The 18,507-nt window shown below is 41.2% G+C and overlaps 1 protein-coding gene across 1 annotated transcript; it reads left to right on the top strand.

Annotated features, from left to right (window-relative positions):
- The first annotated feature begins 908 nt into the window (after positions 1–908).
- itih5 (inter-alpha-trypsin inhibitor heavy chain 5) lies at positions 909–18,393 on the top strand. The gene is made up of 14 exons (XM_006780923.3): positions 909–1,147; positions 1,224–1,268; positions 1,871–2,034; positions 2,855–2,956; positions 4,849–5,129; positions 5,394–5,563; positions 5,836–5,952; positions 9,577–9,748; positions 9,940–10,249; positions 11,874–12,556; positions 13,144–13,197; positions 14,650–14,766; positions 16,419–16,796; positions 17,847–18,393. The coding sequence occupies exons 1-14, from the start codon at positions 1,034–1,036 to the stop codon at positions 18,104–18,106; spliced, it is 2,967 nt and encodes a 988-aa protein (XP_006780986.2). The 5' UTR covers positions 909–1,033; the 3' UTR covers positions 18,107–18,393.
- Positions 18,394–18,507: the final 114 nt, after the last annotated feature.

The raw sequence follows: 18,507 nt of genomic DNA, 5'->3' as shown, positions 1-18,507 counted from the left end.
TTGACAGATTTCTAAAATATTTGTGTTCTCTTGTTTTTCTGACAGGGGGTCAAATAAATGTGTAAGCACTGTAAAAAAATTTTAAGCCAGAGATTAGTGCTGTAACTGTGATAAAGTATTTTAAATTATAAGGAATGTGAAGGAATGTCATGGTAAGTGATAAACATGTAAAATGCATCTATCGCGCTTCACAGATATTTATTCAACATGTCAAGACAGATGTGCTGTTTTGTGTTTTCTACCTTAAATGTTCCTTTTACCAAAAAATCCTGTGTTTAAAATAGTTTCAAACCTTAAAAAAATAAAGTAAACCCATCAACAGAATAAAAAGAGTGTTGAGTTAAAGAGGTGACTGTAGTTAAAGGATGCGCTGTACTTTTGTGTACACAGTAATTACTATTTAAAGCTGTAGTCGCTATAAGAACATTCTTCTGTACCGTGATTGGATGAAAAGTTAATAAACAACAGCACAGATCTGAAACCACTGCCAAACAACTGCTAGTAAAGTTCTGCCACCTAGTGGTGAAGAATATATTTTATATCTTCCAGCGCTAATTAGAAAAGGTGTCTTTATTGAAATATGAGCGCACACACAGAACCTTTGAACACATTCTCTAAACTTCTTTTCTTTTCAGTTCATTTCACAGTGGTTTTGGTCACTTCCGGTTAGTTTTAAAAATGTATAGTTTTAGTTGACTTTTTATTATTTTAGGTATTTTACAAGGTTCAACGCGAATATTACAATACAAACAAAACTACTGAAGACATCTAACTCACACTTTTGTACACACCCAGTCTCAATGTATATGCCTGCAAACTGAATTTGCAGCAGTGATTTAGATTTAGAAGATGAAGCGCTCCCTCCCGAAAACACTGCGTCTCTCTCCTCCGGTGGGTGGGCGTGTTTTCTTCGCACCGTGTCGCTCCTCTGTCACTCGGGTCTGGACTGGGACTCGGACTCGGACACGCTCCGCAGCGGGAGATAATGCCTCATTCATCTTTTTAACGAGTTTTGAAGGAGAAGAACTGCAAGATGCTTCTGACGCTGCTGACGCTGCTGCTGAGCTTCAGCGGGACTATACTGGGACAACTGGAGGACTCCAAACTTGAAGATGATGTTGATTTGGCGGACTTTGGTTTAGACATTGTAAGATTGTTAAAGGAGACGTGTTTGAGCTTTCTGTTGACAATATTTGGTCTTCTGATGATGTTTTTGTCTCCAGGCACCGCGCAGGGTCCCTCGCCAGGTGAAAACTATAATAACCAAGGTAAAACAGCTGTTTCAGTTACTAAGATATTGCGTGTTTATGCATTTTTTTATGTATTATTTTGGAGGGTTGGAGGGGGTGGGGGGTGGGATGAAGAGCAGCCTCGTGTGGATTTAAATTATAATTTAAATTCTTTATTTCAAAATGATCAAAGATGAGAAGAAATACTTTATCTTATCGTTCTGTCTTAAATCTGTTCATTTGTCACTTTGTCTAAGAGTTGAGGATTTTGTAACAAACACTGTAATAGAATGCATGACCTACTTTTAGTTATTTAGAAGTTGATTTTGTCACTCTGAACCTCTGCACGTTGGGCGGAACGCATAGGACTGCCAAGCGCGCAGACGTGCCAAAGCATATGTCATGGTCTGGATCTTAGCTCACGAGCACGAATTCCTCTCAGTATTGAGTCAGTGTAAATTTGGAGTTCTAGCTTTCGTTGGGATGAAAACTGAAGTGATGAATAACTATCGATGATCACAGCAGCTCTGCGTAAAATCTTGCCAAATTTAGCCAAAGCGCCACCGGTGCATGTTTTAGTGCTGTCGTTATTACTTCTTCTTCTTTCTTTTTCTTTTTCTTTTTAAACTTTTACTTTGTAGGAGACCAAACCTCACATCCAGGAACTCTCCATCAAGACCACGATCATCTCCCGCTACGCTTTCACCGCGGTGTACTGCTCCTTGCTCAACCGCTACCCCGCCGCTAGTGAGGGCGTCTTTCAGTTTCAAATCCCCGCTAATGCCTACATCTCCAACTTCACCATGTAAGAGCCACACAGGTCATCTTAATAGGAACAAAAACTCCCTGATGGTGGACAAAATTATTAGTTAATGACTTAATAGACTGATAAAAGGAATAAAGCTGGTGATTTAGATTTTTAAATCTCGATTCTACACATCTTTAAATCTATATTTTCTCTTGAAGCCACATAACTCTCTCCCAGTTTATTATGAGTGATTCTGTGTTCTTGGATTTTTTTGACAATTTTAAAAAGACATATTCTTTCTTTTATCCTTTTAATCATCTTGCTGTCTTTCCCATTGTTCTTTTAGATTGACATTGATTGGGTCTATAGATAGCAAACATAGTTGGACTTGTGATGGTCTAAATTTGGCGCTTAAGGCTCAGTTGGCAGAAGTTTCATGGGCTGTGAGATGTGGTTAAAATGTCTTGACACACTAGGCATTTGGCCTATATGAAGTCCACCTGTGGCTGAAATAAAGCATCCAGAATCAACCTGAGTCAAGGTTATCAGTCAAGACTGACTGAAGCAGTTTTTGGATGTTGTGGAAGATATTTTATGTTTCCAAAAGGATTTCAGGGCTGGAAGGTTTTATGATCTTTCCATTTCTTTGCATATGTTGACAGGAAAGGGTGAGTTTTAATACACACACACACATAAATGCACCCACACACAGAGATTAGCTCACTTATATTCAGCACTGGACTCCGTAAACAGCTGAAAACATGATTTCTGCAAACAAATTCTGTCCTTTGTCCAAGAAAATCCTAGTTAAACTGTAACAATAGGTGCTCGTGAACATGAGCACTACTAATTCTCAACTTTGACCCCAACACACCAGGATCATTGGGGGGCGTGTCTACCAGAGCGAGGTGAAGCCGAAGGAGAAGAGGGTCAAACAGGAGAGAGGAAAATCTGGGACGAAGGAGCCAGGTGATGCAAGGTAAGAGAGAATGAACAAGTGTCTGTGCGTCCTCCAAATTACAGATTGATAGCATCCCATCTAAAAATCCTTCTACCACTACAAACACAAAGGGTGAACATGTGTTAGTGTGTGCAGGCACAAAGGCTGTAATGATCGTCTCTCCTCAGGCATGAATTGTGACTCAAGAAGTGACACATGGGAAAAGTGACATCATACCATTTAGAACTGTCATGCAGAAAAGTGACATTTCATTAAATGTCATTCTGTGAGTCACAGACTCTACTGTAAATAGATTAAACAGGCAAAGAAGGACGGGACTGAAGGAAAAATGTGAGATTATTTGGAAGCAGTGAGTCCAATTTAATGATATCACCACTTGGACTGTTTGCTTTACTGCTCCACCTCTTTCAAAAAAAAAAAAATCATCCACCTTCATTAACTGCTGTAATGCTCCTTCCCTCATCTATCTAAAGCTGCTCAGTTATTATTTCAATACATAGGGGCATGGTCAAGAAAACTTAATCTTCCCATTCATTTGAGATGCATGGCAGTTAATGTGCAACATAACAAAAAAAATAGGCTAAAAGCAAATATAACTGCAGGCAGTTTCAATAAAATTTAGACAATTAGACAATTTCTAAATACCAAGTACAAGAACTCCAAAAATTTGAAAATCTGCAAGATTTCAAAACCTCATAAACTTTAAATTAGCTCCATTTAGCAGATTCATTTCAGAGATTGCAAACTCCAAATATAATAAATCATTTAGCTTGTGCAAAGCTCCAAACATAAACCATAAACAAGTTATTTCCCCCAAAGCACACTACAGCTTTGTCTCTTTTTTTTCATATGCCATGTTTATTCTTGACTTTCTTCCAATATCATGTAACAAACAGCTGTGACTTTACAGTAATGTACTGTTTTTCATGATTACAGGAAACTTTGGTATTATAGCATGATACAGTGTTCTGTGAATGTAAAGGTTTAAGTTATTGTTATTCTGGGTTTTTAGGTTAATGGTTGTGTATCTCTGATGAATTTCTCACTGTGGAAAGTGGTTGGTTGAATTTATGGTCCCCACATTTGTTTCCGGCTACACAGAGAGGGATTGTGTTAACTGACGTAGAGGATACAGGGATGCACTTGCATGTCATTCTCCAAAAAGCTGACAGTGCATAGCTCAACAGCGATGGCTTTATTTGATGGTGACTAAGAAGGAAGTGGAACAACAGCGTTCAGCACAAGCAGGAAGACATGCTAAAACAAATGTCAAAGATCAAAAAGCCCACACAAGAATATCTAGTCGAGAGTTTTCATTGGTTTTAACACTTTACAAAGAAGCTTGTTGTCTGGCATGAGTAATATCTGCCTTGCATCAGGGGCTAAGCTAAAGGACCAACAGCACAAACATAAACAAGACCAGCCCACGTTATTAGTTGTTCCATATAATTTTGACACTGCACCCACGCACTGCTCCACAGCTGCAGACCTGCAAACTCTGCATAGCATCTTCAGATCACTAACTGAGCCACCATGACCGGGAGTAGTATTTTTTATTACTATGTAATGGTGGAAGTAGAGGAAATGCATAAAAGCTGATATATTATCATAGTTCAGGACCATTGACTGCTGATAGAGCACAATTGAATCACTAAACTGTGTGGCAATGGGGCAATTATCCATATTATACTGTAAAACTTAGACTCTATGCATCACAGTACTTTATTATTATTATTTTTTACATTGAGCTGCTGTTGTAGATTACAGTAAGCAGACTGTAAAATAACTGTTTATTGCTGCACGTCTAGCTGTCATTACTGTGCTTTAATTTAACAGGTAAGTTACTGTAATTTTGCAGTTTATTCCAACTCATCCTCTTACTTTCTTTGACTGCCTCCTCTCCTCTCCAGTCCAGAGCCAGAAGTGGAGGTGTTCAGAATGGCGGCTAAAATACCTGGTCGAAACCGGGCGGTCTTCCTTCTGACATACGAGGAACTTCTACAGCGCCGGCTAGGACGCTACGAACATGTGACCAGCCTCCGGCCCATGCAGCTGGTCAGCCGCCTCAGCCTAGACGTCACCATCGTTGACCATTCCCCCATCACGGACCTGGAGGTGCTGCCGCTCCGGAACGGCAAGAGCAACGCCGCCGCCAACACTGCAACTGCTCCTAAGCCACCAAACATACCAGGTTCATAGATATTGAGTACTGTGCAAAATCTTTGGGAAGTTAAAAGTTAAGACTGTTATTTAAGTTCCAACAGCATATAGACAACACAAAACAAAAATCAAACTAATAAAGCTTAATGGCATAAAGAACTCTCGATAAATAGCAGAAAAAAATCATGTGCTTTTGTAGTCCATAAAATGTGGAGAGGTCACCAGTTTAGATTTACTGTTATAAAATCTCAGGCTCTTGATCCCTGTTAAAGCATTTCCTGTCTTTGTGCTCCAGCCAAGCCTGAGCTTCCCATCACCACTGTGATCAAAAACGAAAAGAACGTCTGCAAGATCACCTTCAGCCCCAACATCATCCAACAGGCAAAGATCACCACCAGTGGCATCCTGGGAGACTTCGTGATCCGCTATGATGTTCAAAGAGACATGGGGATCGGAGACATTCAGGTGAAAGAACATCTCAAATGTGCTTAATAAACACAGACAGGGCCAAAAGTTTGCATGAAAAAAACAACTCAGCGACAATAATTGTTATATACTACATGCATGCTTGCAGATTTCCCATCCAGCAACGTTTATCCACCCACCTGTTAGTCATTCTTTTCTCTGGCCTCCTGCCACCAGCCTCATGTCACTGCCAAACTCCTGTCTGTCTTCGGAGCAGAACTACAACTGCAACCAATCTCACTGGCTGCTGCACGTCTGTCTTTGTTTCTCAGGTTTTGAACGGCCATTTCGTCCACTACTTTGCCCCCAAAGACCTTCCTGCTGTGCCTAAGAACGTGGTGTTTGTGATCGACACCAGCGCCTCCATGTTGGGGACTAAGATAAGACAGGTATTGCAATATACCCGAAAGAAAACTATTGCATCAAACAGCAGAATACTGTTGCATTTTTTCCTTAATTTATGGCAGCTGTAAAACTACCATTAAAATGAATCTGCAGCGTGTTCCGTGATTAATGTTAGGATAATCAACAACAGAAGGAAAATAAACTGTGCAGGAACAAAAATGTAATTCAATTTACTTTAAGGCTGTCAAATGTCTTTTGTACCAGTGGATGGGTTTCTGAGCAAACGATGCGACACTAACAAAGATCATGATGAAACTGAGATCTTGAGTTGGGAAATGGATGGTAAACGGAGTGGTACTTGTATGGTACTTTTCTGCCTAATCTGAGCAAATTTCTTCCTGCTCTCATTCATCCAGTCTCACAAACACATTTATAAGGTGCTTTTATCTTTACTAAAGCACTTTTATCTAACACTCATTCATACTCTGGATACTTCAACAGCCAACCCGTTCTACCACCTGAGCCATAGCCGCCTGGTGGGTAAGTTGAGCTACAGTAAGACCAAGTTGTTAAATCTAACAGACTGATTCAATTAAATGTGTCTGAAAAACTAAATACTGGTAAAAAAATAAAATAAAATAAAAATCTGACAAAACATGCAAACACACTGGTGACTGAGCACTGTGTGAAGGTTATTCATCAATATGCAAAATGTTTCATTGGCGTTGGTCCCTTGATTCATCGGCTGTGGCAATACTGGGCGTAAAGACATAAAAGTCCAATTAAAACATCATGGGAGTGGTTCTTTCCATTTTGATTAGTCACTTCCTGTTGTTGTTTCTAAGGGTGCTGAATTTAGTAGGGATGGTAGAAACATGTCAAGCAACATTTAGTCAAGTACCAAGTCCTAATTTATTTTGCCTTATTTTCCACACTGCTGCCCATCAGTTTCTATGTATTTGTCAATACATTTACATTTACATGGCTATCGCATTTTGATACCTAAAGATCGGCATAGCCACCATGACCTTATCCATGATGAGCGAGGGGCAGTATAAGAAATTCCCCTCTCGCCCCTGCGTGCGGTCTATCCTGCAAGCTCGGGTCCTCTACCAGAGGCTGGGAGCTTGAGGGCCCTGCGCAGTATCTTAGCTGTTCCTCGGACTGCGCTCTTCTGGACAGAGATCTCCGATGTTGCTCCTGGGATCTGCTGGAGCCACTCACCTAGCTTGGGACTCACTGCAGCTAGTGCTCCGATTACCACGGGGACCACTGTTACCTTCACCCTCCACATCTTCTCAAGCTCTTATCTGAGCCCTTGGTATTTCTCAGGTTTCTCGTGTTCCTCGTTCTTGATGTTGCTGTCATTCGGAACTGCTACATCGATCACTACGGCCGCCTTCTTCTGTTTGTCTACCACCACTATGTCTGGTTGGTTAGCCACCACCTTTTTGTCCATCTGTATCTGGAAGTCCCACAGGATCTATATGTACATATGTAAAATTCAGCCCTATTTTCTACAATGCCCCACCTTCAAGACCTCAATCACCCTTGCAGTGATTGACTGGACCACACAAAAAATAAAAACACAGCAATCATATTTTTTGTGTGGGTTTTGGAGTTAAATAAATAAGTAAAGACTAGAGGTCCAGAGTGTGTAAGCAGGGAAATTTCTTTTCCAGTGTTAGTGTGTTTACAGCTTAGCACCTGCCTGTTTTCCAACCTGAATGTGCTTCGTTTGTTAACTGAAGGGTTCGCCCTTGAATTTTCCTGTTACCAGTGAGCAGGCTTTTCCTGCTACACATTGTGAGTTTGGATTTGGACAGCTTACATTTACACTAGGCTCATAGGCTTGGTGTATTTTCACATTAGAGTGTTACCCAAAAGTTCCACCCTGGAGCAGAGGTACCGGACATGAACCCTTCTCTTAAAGGAATCTGAGGAAATCTACATTTTCTGACCACTTCTCTTCCTTTATGAGGCGCTTTCCCTGTTTTAAAGTTGAATTTTAAAAGCTGCACTGGATAGGAAATGTGACACCCCCACCTCCTCACTCCCACACTGGAATATCAATATCAGACCTTTTCCTCCATCTGCTGTAGCACGATAATCCCCTCAGCCAGAGCTGATCTTTGCAGCTGCCATGAAACAGAAAAGAGGAGAGAAAGTGAAAAACAGATTTTCACTGAGAGGGAAAAGTGGAAACTGTGAGGGAGGAAGGTCAGAGTCTATGGGGTAATGGAACTTTCTGGACAACAGTACCCTCGACCCTCTGATCCCTCTCCCCACCAACAGCAGCCCCAAGTGGGCTGCAGGAACAGAACAACGAGTGTGTTTTGATGTGGCTGCACAATAGAGGTTTTTCAGTGAAGGTCAATCTGTGGTTCTGACCCCTGCAGTATACACCCCATATAGACATCTAAGAAGCTCCTCAGCAGCAAATCATATATCTCACCCACGCTCATTTTTGCAGATCTGAAGAATAGGATTCAACACGGAAAAGCAGGAAGTTTTGTCTCCAAATAACTCTTATTTCTTATTTCCCCTGTACATATGAAGAAGTAGCATGTTCTGTAAAGATCTGACAGAATATGGTTTCAAGTTTTATGGTACATTTAAATTCAATGGTTCCACATCAACAGCAAGTAGCTGAAGTTTATGTATTCATCAACTTTTATGCTCTGTCAGTCAAATTTTGAGTAGATAAGACAGAAAACATTACCACTGCAGGATAAAATGCTAATTACTTAGAAGAAAGAGCTCCAAACATTCTAGTTCAAGACCTAGCAAATAGCACTTTACTACATGTCACCACTGGAAAATGTTCTGTCTGTAAATCCAGAAATGTCCAAAGTTTTTGTATGTATACATGTGTAGTCTTATTATCCATAAAGAAACGTACCACAGTGGAAACAATGACAGATTTTTTTTTGGCAATTAAAGCAAATAAAGAAAGCAGGTAACAAACAAACCTTGTTTTCTTTCAAGGGATGATGAAAAGAAATGCTTAACAGTGATTGTTGGGATGGGGTTGGTGCTGATAGATGTTTTGAGTGTTTGCTTCCAACCCTTGCACTTTACAATACAATGAGCAGGAATGCAGATTCAACTTAACCTAAGATAACCTAAAGCAAATACTGACACAAGCTCAAAAATAGCACAGAATTACTGTGAACATGACTGTTTCACCACGAGTTCCACCTGCAAATTCAATCTGAAATTCGTCACTGTAATAAGGATAAAAAAAATATGTAAAATATTCAGTAGAAAAACACAGAAAAGATGTGGGTTTGAATATGTAACTCAATATTATGCTGGCTCACGATCAGAAAATATAAATTACAAACTGAAGTTTTATTTAATTTTAAATCCATAAAAAGAGAATGCTGAAAGAAACTGATAATATTTTGATTGCCACTAAATATGAAATGGAAAAGCCAGGAAGGGCAAAGATATCAAGGAAAATCTGCCAAGATTACAAACATTAATACCTAAAGACAGGAAAAGCAAAAAGTTTCCATTTTCATTTAAATAGTCTGAGCGCTGCAGTAAATTATTTATTTTGAGGGTCTTTATTCTGCATGAATTCATGAATCTTTGACAAAACAGAGACACTCAAACATCGAAGATGTTTACTGTCTTGTGATTTTTTATTTCCCGTCTCCAAGACTAAAGATGCCCTCTTCACCATCCTGAGGGACCTCCGGCCCGGCGATAACTTTAACTTTATCAGCTTCTCCAATAAGATCAAAGTTTGGCAGCCGAATCGTCTCGTGCCAGTGACCCCCCTCAATATCAGAGACGCCAAGAAGTTTATTTACATGCTGGCGCCCACTGGAGGTGAGACGGTTCGTCTTTGTCTTGTCCTTTTGAAGACTTGAAGTAAAACTGCCTTTAATAACAGCAGTTGTTGTAGACTTAAAGTGGGAAAAGTGAGTGTTTAATAAGGACAGTAAACATATTAAAGTTTAGCTCAGTCACTGTGTTTCCATAACCTGAGATATAAACCTAGTGATGTCCCTTCACTGTAGGCACCAACATCGATGGCGCCATCCGGACCGGCTCGTCTCTGCTTCGAGACTACCTCTTGGGCCCTGACAGCAGCCCGAACAGCGTCTCGCTCATTATTTTCCTGACAGACGGGCGGCCCACTGTCGGAGAGATCCAGTCCGTGGCGATCCTGGGGAACACTCGCTCAGCTGTGCAGGAAAAATTCTGCATCTTCACAATTGGGATTGGTAATGATGTGGACTACCGACTGCTTGAGCGCATGGCTCTGGAAAATTGCGGGATGATGAGACGCATCAATGAGGAGGCTGACGCAAGCGCCATGCTCAAAGGGTATGGCTTTGACATGACACCTTATAGTCTACAGTTGATATTTATTTTAATGTGTCTAAAATTCGCTTAAGATTATTTGACACTATGATCTAAAACCGCTGCAAAAAGACTCTGACATGGCTTAGTGTTAGGGGGTAAGTAACTGGTCGGAAACTGGTTTGAACATGTAGTCTGGATGAGATCTAAATTAGGTGTGAGGCTAGTCTGAAGTCTGTCTTGTTGTTAAATTGAAACTATACCACAATTAGCCTGGTCTTCTTTTAGTCTGAAATTGGTCCAAAAGGTTCAACATTAAATTTGGGGAGAAGGTCTGAACTCTGAAGGTCTGGTACTTGGCTTTAGTCTGGTTTTTACTTGACAGTCTGATGGCTGTCAGCCTTACACTGATCTAAAACTGGTCTAAAGGTCAACTAACACTGACTCGTTTTCAAACCAAGGAAACAAAGGAAAACTAATTTTTAACCAGTCTTTGCTGGAATTTAACTGACCTTAAACTGGTTTAAAAAGCAGGTCTGAAGCCTTTTTATGACTGTAATCCATCTATAACTGTTGAGAATTAGTCTCTTTCTATCCAAGCTTAGACAACCCTGACCTGAATGACATGGGCATTTTATCACAAAACAACACAAAAAATTCAAGACAAACATTGAGATGTATGATTAAGTAATTCTTACTTTCAATAAACGATTACTACCCAGTGCCCTTCACCTTCATAAATGTATAATCTCATTCTTATTAAGCAATTAGCTGTCCTTAATTCCTCCCTTCTCCCGCTCTGATATGCCCGTGCATCTCTCATCGACCTATGAGGGAACCACGACCGCAAATGTGACGGTGCTGACAAAAGACGTCTTTAATCAACTCTCTCTCTGAGCTCTTTTTTTTCCTATCCTTGATGCATGGTCCTCTTCTCCCTCTCTCTTCCGCACTCAGACACACGAGGTGTTTGTTCAGTTGAGCAGGAATGTGTGTGTGTGTGTTGTGAAACCTGCGTCTGAGTATGTACGAGGGGTTAACAGACAGACTCCAAAGATAATAGCCCCTGATCTGCTTGAACAAACATATTCATCAGGAGGTGAGGAGGTTTGCTGTGACGTGACGACAATGACAGGCCGCAGGAACTCTGAAGTGGGGTGGCAACAGCTTAAGGAGTTAGACAAGGGAGTTTATGGCCGGAAGGTGGCTTATTTGAATAAACAGATGATGAGGAAGTATACTATAAGACCCTTCTTTTTCTGACACTGCTCACCTCTCTCGTGGTGACACTGAACAAGCAAATGCAGGTTTGGATACTCTATGTGTAAATGTGTAAAATTATATAGTGAAAACATGCTTGATAGAATTTTTTATGTTTGAACTGTGTTAATGTGTTAGTATTACTACTGGACTCTGCTGGGCAAGCAAAACCCAGCTTTACTGCTTATCAGATGTTCACCAATTAATGGTCTATAATATTCAAACTTTTATACTTTATAACTTTTATATAATGTTAAAGTTGCCAAAAAGAACACTGCACATTTAGTTGTTTGTCCAACTAATGCCTGACTGAGCTAATTTGATTGATGTCCTTTCAGCTTTTCTTTCATTCAACTGAAACTCTTCATATATTTGTGTTTCTTTCTAGGTTCTATAATGAAATCGGAACTCCTCTGCTGTCTGACATAAGAATCAACTACACGGAGAACTCCGTCCAGTACGTCACTCAGAATCTTTTCACCAACTACTTCAATGGCTCTGAGATCGTCGTTGCCGGCAAGCTCACAAACGAAAGCGCAGAATCTCTCCACGTGCAGGTCACTGCCAGTAACAACGATAAGAGCATCATACTCGAGACAGACGTACCACTGCGAAACCAGCAGATAGATACAGAGAAGCATGTGAAGTTAGCCACTGCTGCAATGGCGACGGGCGTCAGAGCCCTGGGAACTGACGCGACACAGAAATTAGGAGTCGCTTTGGGTTCAGTAGCAGAAGACTTTGTGGAACGTGTGTGGGGTTTCCTAAGCATCAAAGAGGGGCTGCGGTCACGACTGCGTAGCCAGACCAGCAAGGACAGGGAAGGCCACACTCAGCAGGCCACCAACCTGTCCATGACCTATCACTTCCTCACTCCTCTCACTAACATGGCGGTAGAGAAGCCTGAAGTCCTGACTGATGGCACCATGGCCCCGGCGCCCACCATTACGCCAGGAGCCGGTGAGGCTACCTCACCTGCCAATGAGCTGCCAGGAGACACAGATGACAGAGAGCCACAGACACCTGACAGGGACCTCAACAGCCAGGCTTTATCGCAGAGCAACACTATCGGTAAGGTAGTGGCTCCCAGGTTTGGGGATGCAGGGTGTCTGTAAAGTCTGCCTAATGAGTTCATGAGTATCTTCTTAGTTAAAAACTATAAGCAAAATCTACTCAGGAGGAGCCGGAGGGCCATAACAAAATGATCAAGACATTGAACTAGCCCCCAAACTCTCCATACCTCAGATCTGATCAAGGAACAACCCCATCCACACAAACCCTACCCTACAACTCGCAACTCCAAAGACTGCAAATGTCCAAATGCCAGACACTACAGGACATCCCCCTGTGGAGCTTGAATCCTTGTCCCTGCTGTTTTATCAGTATGTGGTAGAGTTACACAGTATTGGGCAGGTGGTTTCATGTTGTGGCTATTTATGAAACAGAAAATGAAGCAAATATAGTTACACTAGCAAACAAAAAGAAGATGAAATTTGAAAGGAATTAAAACCATTATCTCATGTAAGAACATGCAGACTGTCTCTTTTCTGTCAAACCGCATTACGCTAACAGTTAATCCAAACATAGTTATCGTTAAGAATTGGCATTAAGCAGTGTCTCAGGTTTGTTACTAAGACTGAATTTTCTCTTCCTTCTAGGTAAAGTTGTGAGAAGACCAACAAAGAAATCCATCACCTTCTCCAAGACATCGGGTAACTCCAGAGTTTCTGTGCTTTTCCCCTTCTTTTTGGGGGGCACTGGAAGCATATATGCAGTGATGACATGGCACCAACTTAAAAGACAGAAGAAGGGGAATGTACAGTAGACTCGCTCTACACTCTGTATGGGCAGCCTGTAATTTGGATGTCGGCAGTGATTACACAGACAGCGAGAGGTTCACAGATTCCTCTGAACCTGACCTGAAGAGAGGAAAGAACATACAGGGTCTAATTGAAATGCCAACACAGGCACTACGTAGCATTTTAAACCTTAAGGGCTGTGTGCTAATGGAGTCTGAAAGAGGATGTTTGTGCATGTGTTACAATAAAGAGAGGGAAGTTCATCAGAAGCAGTTAGTGAGGGCTAATAGCCCTGTCATTAGTGTTGCTCTGTCATCTCATTGCTCCCCTCTTCATCTTGGTTGGTTCTCAGGAAACTGTCGGTGACTCCAGTTGAACAAATAAACTCTAACCTAGGAGTAATACACAGACAGACACACGGATGTAAACGCATATAAGAAAATCATCCATCAGTTTGCTGTTTATTTTCACAGGTTTTCTTATCCCAGAGTCATTTAATGCTGATAGATACCATACTTTAATTTACAGCTTTATTATTTATTTTTACTAGCAGCAATAATTTAGCTTGTTTTGTTTTCGCCTCATTACAAAATTTGGTCCTTGAGACACTTGCTGCAGGAAGCACCCTAAAGGCAGTTTTGAGTACTTTGGCAGGTGTTTACGGTACGTCTCTGTGTGCATGTCGACAGATGTTGTCAGCACAATATCACCAGAACTCTGCAACAAGCTGTCAAAAAGCCTTTACAAGTGTGCAGCTGAGATGGGTTCAGTAATAATACAGGATTTACGTTTGAGTCCTGATGGTCAAAACTTGCTGCAGCTGTAATATTAACGCAACATGACTTATTTTCTCATCTGAGCCACAGTCCTACCCCCTTCTTATTTCATAGCTATCCATTGTTGCACAATTTTTTTTTTTTCTTAAAGCACCTTTTTAATTAAAAACCTGTGAAAGGCTGATTGGTTACTGTCGTCATCCCCCTGGACGGCCGGTTGGTGTCGACACCCAAGTTTGTGAATGGGATAACTGAAGAATACTGCAACACATACCATAGGTGCATCTACTAAAAATCTCGGACGAGTTCAAATCTTAGTTACCTTGACCTCATGGCCATTCCCCTCTGACCTTTTCACACAGACCTGCTGGTCACTGGATACCTTTTCTTCTTTTAGACCATTCCCTCACAGACAACAAACTATGTAACTTTTCTGTACATTTTATCAGTCTACCAGTATATCTCCGGTATCTAATTGTGTTGAAAATGCTAAATATTTTTTATTGCCCTAACAGATTTATAAACCAATAATTCTTGCATGAGTGAATTGCATTTAATTGTGTTTTTCCCCCCTTAAACCCTCTCACAGCGGATGGTGACCCCCATTTTGTTGTTGAGTTCCCCCTGAGTAAACTGACCGTGTGCTTTAACATCAATGGCGAGCCTGGGCACATCCTTGGCCTGGTCTCCGACCACAAATACTCTGGTAAGACTTGTGACTAAACCCTATTACACCACGTTCCAAATTATTATGCAAATGATATTTTTCTCAGTTTTTCCTAAATAGTCGATTCAAATGACAGTCGGCATAATTTTCGAGTCATCAACCATTAGAGTATAATTCAAATGTTACTCAACAAAACTGCCAATGAAAAGAGTATGTTTTTCAAAAATATAAAACTTAAAATGCACTGTTCCAAATTATTACGCACGCAGAGTTTCAAAACATTTTATAGGTTGTAGAGAATTGAAAATGGTCATTTGTTGAATTTGCAGCATTAGGAGATCAATTTCACTGAAATCAAAAGGTATTTCAATCAAAAACATCTTAACAGGTCAAATTACATATTAACATAGGACCCCTTATTTGATAGCAGTTTTACAATTCTTGTATCCATGGAACTTGTGAGTTTTTGGAAAGTTTCTACTTGGATGTCTTTGCAGGATGTCCGAATAGCCTCCCTGAGCTGCTGTTTGGATGTGAACTGCCTCCCACCCTCGTATTTTTTTGTTTGAGGATGCTCCAAAGGTTCTCAATAGGATTGAGGTCAGGGAAGAATGGGGGCCACACCATGAGTTCCTCTCCTTTTATGCGATAGCAGCCAATGATGCAGAGATATTCCTTGTAGCATGAGATGGTGCATTGTCTTGCATGAAGATGGTTGTGTTGCAGAAGGCACAGTTCTTCTCTTTCTACCATGGAAGAGAGTGGTCAGTCAGAAACTCCACATACTGTGCAGAGGTCATTTTCACATCTTCAGGGAGCCTAAAGGGGCCGACCAGCTCTCTCCCCGTGATTCTGGCTCAAAACATGACTCCACAACCTCCTTGCTGACGACACAGCCTTGTTGGGACATGGCGGCCGTCCACCAACCATCGACCACTGCATCCATCTGGACCATCCAGGGTTGCACTGCACTTATCAGTGAACAAGACTGTTTGAAAATTAGTCTTCATGTAGTTCTGGGCCCACTGCAGCCGTTTCTGCTTGTGAGCATTGGCTAGGGGTGGCCAAATAGAAGGTATATGCACAACTACAAGTCTCTGGAGGATCCTACACCTTGATGTTCGCAGCGCTCCAGAGGCACCAGCAGCTTCAAATATCTGTTTGCTGCTTTGTAATGGCCTTTTAGCAGCTGCTCTCTTAATCTGATGTTTTTGTCTGGCAGAAACCTTCATCATTGTGCCTTTATCTGCACAAACCCGTGTGTGCTCTGACTCAGCCACAAATCTCTTAACATTATGGTGATCATGCTTAAGTTTTCGTGAAATATCTAAGGTTTTCATTACGTGTCCAAGGCATTTAACTATTTCATGCTTTTCAGCAGCAGAGAGATCATTTTTCTTTCCTATATTGCTTGAAAATGCGGGTCTGCTTAATAATGTGGAACATCCTTCTTTAGTAGTTTTTCCTTTAATTGGGCTCACCTGCCAAACTAATGATCATAGATGTCCGAGATTGATTTCAGTGATACAAAGAGTCCTGAGACATGATTCCATCCATGGGTTTAATTGAAAAACAACTTATTTAATTTTTATGACACTTAAACACAAATTGCATAATAATTTGGAACGCGGTGTAAAGGCACCAAAAATCATTTATGCCTTTAATAAAACATACATGTTCGGTGTTCTCAGGTGTGACGGTCAACGGTAAGCTCATCGGCGCCCCGGCACCACCGGGCAGTCACAAGCAGCAGCGTACTTACTTCAGCACTATCACCATTGTGGTGGATAAACCCCAACGCGCCTACATCGAGGTGACACCTAAGAAGGTTATTCTGGATGGACGGGACCGCATTGTTCTGCCCTGCCACTCTACTGTGTCTGTGGACAGTGGAGCGCTGTCTGTGGCCATTGTGGGAAATTCGAATGTGACCGTGACGGTCGGTGGGAACATCAGCTTCATAATCCTGCTGCATCAGTACAAAAACCCGGCGCCCTACCAGAGAGACCATCTGGGGTTCTACATTGGAAACAACAAGGGGCTGTCGCACAACTGCCACGGTCTGCTAGGTGAGTGTTGAAGGAGTATTCATCTGTAAAATCCTGTTGATCTGAGAACTCTAATCAATAAATACTAAAGCACTGTTCTCAACCTCTGGAGGCTGGAGCACTGACTTAAGTAAATATCTGAATATTTGGTTAAGTAACTATATATGAAATGATTATTTATTATTCACAAAATCCATGCATTTTCCATGCATTTTTACATTCATCAGTCAGGAACAACTTTATAAAGTCGCTGTCTAAAATGGAGTAGGTTCTCTTGGGTTGCAAAATACAACTCCAATCTGTTGGAGCATGGACAGGGGATCTCCATCGGTGTCCCCGAGGTCCACCACCGACTTGTTATCAGTCTGGATGTTAGAGTTAGTGGGGTGCGGCCTCTGGACAACAGGCGTGTTTGACCAAACTCTGGGGATGTGGGAGATTTAGAGACTGAATCGATGCCTTGGGCTCTTGGCCATGTTCTGAGTCATTCTTAGGGGTTTTTGTATTAGGGCTACTGTCCAGGGTGTGCTTGGTGCGTAGTACATGTCAAAGCCTTGTATGAATGCTGAGACCCAAGGCTTCCCAGGAGAACACTGGATTATAATGGACAAGGGGTCACCAAAATCAAGAGGAATTATCCTTTGAGCATAGTCACGTAAAGCCAGAAATGTTCTCACTAAAACTGGAAGTGATTTTGCATTAAGAAGCTACACACTTGGAAGCTACTTGCCAGGTTAGATCACTGCACTTGCGCCACTATACAAAGTTGCAAGTAAAAAAGGTCACATTTTGAGAAAAGGATAAAAGTACGTCTAATTTAAGTATTTAATTACAAACTAAGCTTTAGATAGCTACACTTTAATCTGGGCTAATCTGGCAGAGTGATTCAGAGATTTGAAAAAACCTGGCTTTATCTGAGTTATATGGAGCTGCGTTGTTGCAAATTGTGAATAAATGCAGATTCGTCAGAGAATATATTGTAATAAGATCCATCATCAGCAGGAAATTAACTGACTGGCCTAAAAAAGGCTTAAAATAACCCCCCTTTTTCTTTTTTTAAATTTCCTTCAGGTCAGTTCCTGTATGAGGAAGTAGGATTGGCAGAGCTTCCTGCACAGGGAGATACAAAGCCCTCACTGGTCCTGAAGGTGAAGAACCGCTCAGTGCCCGTTGTTCAGAAAAGTAGGAGGATCTACAGCGGCACACAGAGTGTGGACTGCTGGTTCGCCAGGAATAACGCAGCCAAGCTGATAGACGGAGAGTACAAAGACTATTTGATGTCACACATGTTTGACACAGGAGACTGGCCACATGGGACAAACCGGGTGTGAGATGAGCACAAAGAACTATAGCTTCAGCATTTAATTACCTGACTAAACTCCTTTTAAAGATAATTATCACATCCAAAAAGACCTAAAAGTAGTTTTTTTCCTACTTTCAGGTCCCTTCTGAATATATTTTTATTATTTCTGATGAAAGTTAAAGGTTTTATTATACAATTTCTTATTTTTTACATTAATTATATAATAAAAAATGTAAATAAAATAATGAAAACTAGAAAAATTTTAACGCTGCTTTCTGATATCACCTTTTGCACACATGTAAACTTAAAGCTGTAAATCACACCTGTTTACCACTAAGAACAACCCCACCAACTAACCCTTTGTCCTACTGCTGATGAATACATGTAAACCTAACACACCCTTACATACAGCACCTTGTCATCAGGTGG

This window comes from Neolamprologus brichardi, chromosome 17 (genome assembly GCF_056152115.1).
Source record: "Neolamprologus brichardi isolate AB-2024 chromosome 17, ASM5615211v1, whole genome shotgun sequence".
NCBI lineage: Eukaryota > Metazoa > Chordata > Actinopteri > Cichliformes > Cichlidae > Neolamprologus > Neolamprologus brichardi.
The sequence above is the reverse complement of the archived record's forward strand: the minus strand, read 5'-3'. Positions and strand labels throughout refer to the sequence as shown.